Source organism: Electrona antarctica, assembly GCF_951216825.1.
Source record: "Electrona antarctica genome assembly, chromosome: 3".
In the NCBI taxonomy this organism is placed as follows: domain Eukaryota; kingdom Metazoa; phylum Chordata; class Actinopteri; order Myctophiformes; family Myctophidae; genus Electrona; species Electrona antarctica.
The window spans coordinates 61,166,230-61,173,146 of record NC_136808.1 but is presented as its reverse complement, the minus strand read 5'-3'; the positions used below and the strand labels follow the sequence as shown (position 1 = coordinate 61,173,146).

The following is a 6,917-nucleotide window of genomic DNA, read 5'->3' as shown; positions in this document are numbered from 1 at the left end:
GGCAGACAGACAGACAGACAGACAGACAGACAGACAGACAGACAGACAGACAGGCAGGCAGGCAGGCAGGCAGGCAGGCAGGCAGGCAGGCAGGCAGGCAGGCACAATTCCACTTCATGTGCCACCCAAAAAAATGCTTTTCCCCAGTAACATCTATAAGGCCTGTAGTAGGTCAGCTATAGGCCTAATGGCCTTTACCAGCTGCAGCAAATCTCCATTGAATTGACACCTATTGTGTCAGAGCTGTACACGGTCCACAGAATACATGAGCTGGGTTATATATGGCCATTGTCTCGTCTCCTACTGTCTGTACATATAATTTTGGTTTCAATGTATTTAATTGTAGTTCATGAAGGAATATGAGGGTCCTCCAGGAAGAACATTATTCACAATACAATAACAACAAATTAAACATTCATTTTATTTTAAAGAAACTGTTGCATTTGAATTGCCTTTGTATAAAACAAACAGGGAGATATACACTAGGTCCCCAGCAAAATGATTGATACCAAATAGACGGTTACGGACCTGTAACTCAGAGAGCGTACAGTACAAATGGAACCAAATGGACCTGTAAGGGTCCATTTGGTTGTAATTGTGCACTCTCTGAGCTAAATTAACCAAAGGTTTGTATATTTACAACGCTTTGTGCTTGTTGTGTCTCCACAGGTGAGCAGCAGGATGGCGTCGGGGGAGGCGGGAGGGCACAGCTACCTGGTGGCGTGCTGGCAGCCCATCCTGTTCCTGATGCTGGGCACCGTCCTCTCAGGCTCCACCACGGGCTGCCCCTCCAGGTGCGACTGCAACGGGCATGAGCGCTCGGTGGTGTGCCACCGGCGGAGGCTGGCGTCGCTCCCCGAGGGGATCCCCATCGAGACCAGGCTCCTGGACCTGAGCAAGAACCGCCTGAAGGGCCTGGGACCGGAGGAGTTCATCAACTACTCCCAGCTGGAGGAGCTGCAGCTCAACGAGAACAACATCTCGTCCATCGAGCCGGGAGCCTTCAGCAACCTGGTCAACCTGCGGACGCTGGGGCTGCGCAGCAACCAGCTGAAGCTCATCCAGCTCGGGGTGTTCACGGGCCTCGTGAACCTCACCCAGCTGGACATCAGCGAGAACAGGATCGTCATCCTCCTGGACTACATGTTCCAGGAGCTGTACAACCTGCGGGCGCTGGAGGTGGGCGACGCCGACCTGGTGTTCATCTCGCCGCGCTCCTTCCACGGCCTCAGCAACCTGGAGAGCCTGAGCGTGGAGCGCTGCAGCCTGGCGTCGGTGCCCACCGACGCCCTCGGCCACCTGCACAACCTGCTGACGCTCCGCCTGCGCCACCTCAACGTCAGCGTGGTCCGGGACTACTCCTTCAAGAGGCTGTACCGCCTCCGGGTGCTGGAGATCTCCCACATGCCCTCGCTGGACACCATGACCCCCAAATGCCTGTTTGGGCTCAACATCACGTCCCTGTCGGTGACCAGCTGCAATCTCACTGCCATACCGTACCAGGCGATCCGCCACCTGGGCCACCTGCGCTTTCTCAACTTGTCCTTCAACCCCATTCACACCGTGGAGGGAAACCAGCTGCACAATTTACAAAAGCTCCAGGCCTTTCACTTGGTCGGCGGGAGATTAGCCACCATTGAGCCCTATTCGTTCCGGGGTCTGAATCACCTCCGTGTCCTCAACGTGTCCATCAACGGCCTCAGCACCCTGGAGGAGTCCGTCTTTCACTCGGTGGGCAACCTGGAGACCCTGGCCCTGTACGGTAACCCCTTGGCCTGCGACTGCCGCCTGCTCTGGGTCTTCCGCCGACGGTGGAGGCTCAACTTCAACAGGCAGCAGCCCGCGTGCGCCTCGCCCGACGCCGTGCAGGGCAAAGAGTTCAAGGATTTCCCCGATATACTTCCCGCCGAGTACTTCACCTGTCAGAAGTCTATGATTTTAGACCACAAGGTTCAAGAAAGCCACGTAGACGAGGGAACAACACTGCATTTCACCTGTCAGGCCAAGGGCGATCCGGTCCCTGTGATAATGTGGCTGTCACCCAGGAAGGAGTTCATTACCACCAAAACCGTGGGATCGAGACTCACCGTTTCCCCTGAAGGCACGCTGGAGGTGCGTTACGCTCAGATCCAGGACAACGGCACCTACCTGTGTATCGCCAGCAATGCAGCGGGGAATGACACCAAATCGGCTCACCTGTTTGTGCACAGCTACTCGCCCAACTGGCCCCATCAGCCAAACAAAACGTTTGCCTTTATCTCCAACCAACCGAGCGAAGACGGGACGAACGTGACTCGCGCCGCGGCTCCTTTCCCGTTCGACGTAAAGACCCTCATCATTGCCACCACCATGGGGTTCATCTCTTTCTTAGGAGTTGTGCTTTTCTGTCTTGTTATCCTCTTCCTTTGGAGTAGAGGGAAAGGGAATGTCAAGTCAAATACCATCGAGGTGGAGTATGTGCCCCGGAAAGACGAGGCGGACGAAGGCAGTCCATCTGAGGGCTCGCTGAAGTTCAACATGAAAATCATGTGATCATACGTTTACAGACTGTCGTCGGTGCGGCTGCCTTGTTGAGGTAACAAGGAACCGTCGCTCCTGGGGAAAACAAACGTCCCGTATATGTTTCCGCACACAAAAACTAATCTTTTTTTCTTCGTTCGGTACTTTCCTGTACCGAACCGAATGAACATTTGGTACGAATCTCTGTACTAATTGCACCCCTATAGGGATGGATACAGACCACACATCATGAAATGTGTGTTCAGTTGGAGAGAGACAGAGAGTCATGCCAACAGACTACAAATGAGGCTGTAGAAATTGCACAGCTTCAAGGAAGTACCTTGGGGACTGTTTCATGGACATAATCTTGAAAAGTTGAATTTGACATTTCTGTGAATTTCAATGGGCAACAGTCAATAAGGAAGAAAATAAAAACAAACCTTTACAGTACAGTACAGTATGTGCTCCTTTCTGCCAACACAAAGGAGTTTGTCTTTAAAACTTACAGTAGCCTATCTACAGTTTGAACTATTACAGTACGTCTTTTTTCTGTATCTTGTAATCTTGTTCTTTCCATGTACATTTTTGCAGTGACCCAACAGTGATGCTGATCTCATAGCTTTGGGTTTGAACATGTTACGATCTAGAGCAGGCTCCGTGTCCAGCTACTTTTTCCCAAACAGTTTTGATGTAATTCAGCTGGAAGAGAGGTGATAAGAGTCCATTTTGCAGAGTTTACAAATTAACCCATTTAGGCCTGACCTCGAAATTCAAAAGAAATCTTCTAAATCCTCCAGTTTTCTGAAATAAATATTTTCACAATTTTTCAAAAATAGCAGACCTACAAGCTCGTAGTGCGCCACTCGGTGGCGCGCTATGAGCTTGTAGATCTGCTATTTTTCAAAATGGGTTAACCTCCAAAACTAGAAACAGTATTCAGTGGCACAATCAACAAACAACCCAGAGATATATCCCTAAATTGAAGACTTAGGTTTCCTGTTTTCCTGCTATCATTCGACGCAGATTTCACATTAAATGAGGGGTTTTATCTTCTCTAATTAACTCCGGTATATACAGTACACCCAAGGACTGCTCTGAAGGTAATTTGGTCAAATTCTTGAAATGTCTGTTTGAAATTGATATGCGGATGGGATGTCTATTAAAATTACATTTTTATACAACAACGCTGGTTATTTTTAGCCTGGCAGTGGCATGGCACTTTGGTGTGGAAGTATTTCTTTACAAGGGGCGGTTATACAAACAGATGCCAACGTCACCCACAGAGTTGTGGGCCACGACTCTGGGGTGAGCAGAATGTCATTCAAACTGAGGAGTGCCAGACCAAAATCTCCCCAGGGATTTGTATTTATTTTCCTGTGGCAGATTCGTCTGGTTTCCAGGCTAGGTTATTTTATGATAATCTACAATGAGGCAGTGTTGTTTTTGTCGACTAAAACGTGTGTGTGTGTTCGTCGACTACTACTACTACTACTACTATCGACGAAAACTAAATGGAAACTAAATGAAAACTAAGCTACCAAAACAAAGACTAAATGTATTGACAATTTCGTCAATAAATAAAAACTACAATTTACAATTTAGGCATTTAGCGCAGACGCTCTTAATCCAGAGCGATTTACAATAGGCAAGAACAAAAGCATGGGAATACATCACATATATAAAATGCATTTATCATGAAACATGCGTAAGCTAAGAACGTAACTAGAACATATCTATATAATGACACTATACATATAACCTATACATATGTACTATGATGTGCTATGACTACATACAATGCAATTATTGTGCTGTCTACATGACATGCTATAAGTCTGTTTCAAATGCTATCTAAGTCTAAAAGTGCTATCTAAGGGGGTAGGATAAGTGCTATGGGCCATGATGGAGTCTGAAAAGGTGGGTCTTCAGACTACGGCGGGTCGAGAGAAGAGAGATCCAGTATAAGTGATTTTACACTTGGTTGCATGCTGAAAATAGCCGATCTACAAGCTCACAACGCGTCGCAGCGCGACGCGTTGGGAGCTTGTAGATTGGCTATTTTCAGCAAGTGTAAAAACATTACAGTCATTACGACGACATCAAGGCCCGCCAAAATACATTTTAGTCGACTACATCAACTGTAGATTTAGTCGACTAAAATCGCATGACATTCAGTCGACTAAAACTAAACATTCCAGGTGACTAAAATGTGACTAAAACTAAATGAAGTTTCAGTCCAAAGACTATATGACTGAACTAAAAATAGAAATTTTCTGCCAAAAACAACACTGCAATGAGGGATATAAATAGGCCTAATGTTTTCATCTGAAAGATGAAAACATGCACTGCAGATTCACATGATGCCCATGTACTGCAGATTCACATGATGCCCATGTACTGCAGATTCACATGATGCCCATGTACTGCAGATTCACATGATGCCCATGCACTGCAGATTCACATGGAACACCACATAGAATACACCACATAGAATACACCACATAGAATACACCACATAGAATATATGCTCTGTCTCAGAACATGGAACACCACATAGAATATATGCTCTGTTGGGGGCAGCGGTGGCCAAACGGTTTGCGGAGCGGTCTTGTTATCGGAAGGTCGCCAGTTCGAATCCCCGGACCGGCACGTTAATATTACCACCGCTGAAGTGCCCTTGAGCAAGGCATTGAACCCCTACCATGAAATGTTCTATGAGCAGGGTCTGGCTGTAAACAAGCATCTGGAGCTTAGTCCATTCACCCTGGGTAAACAAAGAACTTTGCTTTGCTTTGGAACACCAAATAGAATATAAATATGCTCTCAGTACATGGAATTTACTGTACAGTATCACTCAGATTTAGTATTAAAGGATCACTTCACCACTTTTCAACTTATCTTCATATAATTGGTCCTCACTAATGTTCATGATAAAATACCACATTTCTTTCCTACTCAGTGTCTCATAGGAGGGCTGTGGGCAGTTCAGAAACCAGTCTGTGTCTTAGGAGGGCTGTGGGCATTTCAGAAACCAGTCTGTGTATCATAGAAGGGATGTGGGCAGTTCAGAAACCAGTCTGTGTCTCATAGCAGGGCTGTGGGCAGTTGAGAAACCAGTCTGTCTCTTAGGAGGGATGTGGGCATTTCAGAAAAACAGTCTGTGTATCATAGAAGGGATGTGGGCAGTTCAGAAACCAGTATGTGTCTCATAGCAGGGCTGTGGGCAGTTCAGAAACCAGTCTGTGTCTCTTAGGAGGGCTGTGGGAAGTTCAGAAACCAGTCTGTGTCTCATAGCAGGGCTGTGGGCAGTTCAGAAACCAGCCTGTGTCTCTTAGGACGGCTGTGGGCAGTTCAGAAACCAGTCTGTCTCATAGGAGGGCTGTGGGCAGTTCAGAAACCAGTCTGTGTCTCTTAGGAGGGCTGTGGGCAGTTCAGAAACCAGTCTGTGTCTCATAGGAGGGCTGTGGGCAGTTCAGAAACCAGTCTGTGTCTCTTAGAGGGCTGTGGGCAGTTCAGAAACCAGTCTGTGTCTCATAGGAGGGCTGTGGGCAGTTCAGAAATCAGTCTGTGTCTCATAGGAGGGCTGTGGGCAGTTCAGAAACCAGTCTGTGTCTGTGGGCAGTTCAGAAACCAGTCTGTGTCTCATAGGAGGGCTGTGGGCAGTTCAGAAACCAGTCTGTGTCTCTTAGAGGGCTGTGGGCAGTTCAGAAACCAGTCTGTGTCTCATAGGAGGGCTGTGGGCAGTTCAGAAATCAGTCTGTGTCTCATAGGAGGGCTGTGGGCAGTTCAGAAACCAGTCTGTGTCTCATAGGAGGGCTGTGGGCAGTTCAGAAACCAGTCTGTGTCTCTTAGAGGGCTGTGGGCAGTTCAGAAACCAGTCTGTGTCTCATAGGAGGGCTGTGGGCAGTTCAGAAACCAGTCTGTGTCTGTGGACAGTTCAGAAACCAGTCTGTGTCTCATAGGAGGGCTGTGGGCAGTTCAGAAACCAGTCTGTGTCTCATAGGAGGGCTGTGGGCAGTTCAGAAACCAGTCTGTGTCTCTTAGGAGGGCTGTGGGCAGTTCAGAAACCCGTCCACCAGTGACATCATCGTTAGGCAGATTTTTTTTAATCATGAACATTAGTGCGGACCGATTATATGAAGGTAGGTTGAAAAGTGGTGAAGTGGTCCTTTAAGCATAAATATACAAATTAACGATTAGGCATGTCATAATAGGCGAACACAAGAAACAAGAATTGATCAATTATCAATTAATTACCAGCTGCTACCTTGTATCTCCAGAATTGTGCTATGACATGTAAATATCTGTCTATCTGTATTTATGTGTGTGTGGAAACAACAACAGCATCTGTCCAGATGACTCTGTAACTGTGAGAGTGTAGCCTTAGCCTATAATACAAATGGAACCAGAGGACCCTT

General features: G+C 47.3%; 1 protein-coding gene across 1 annotated transcript; it reads left to right on the top strand.

Annotated features, from left to right (window-relative positions):
• Nucleotides 1–672: 672 nt before the first annotated feature.
• On the top strand, nt 673–2,532 carry lingo1b (leucine rich repeat and Ig domain containing 1b; the record flags this gene model as incomplete). The annotated part of the gene is made up of 1 exon (XM_079497522.1): nt 673–2,532. The coding sequence occupies exon 1, from the start codon at nt 682–684 to the stop codon at nt 2,530–2,532; it is 1,851 nt and encodes a 616-aa protein (XP_079353648.1). The 5' UTR covers nt 673–681.
• Between the last annotated feature and the right edge of the window lie 4,385 nt (nt 2,533–6,917).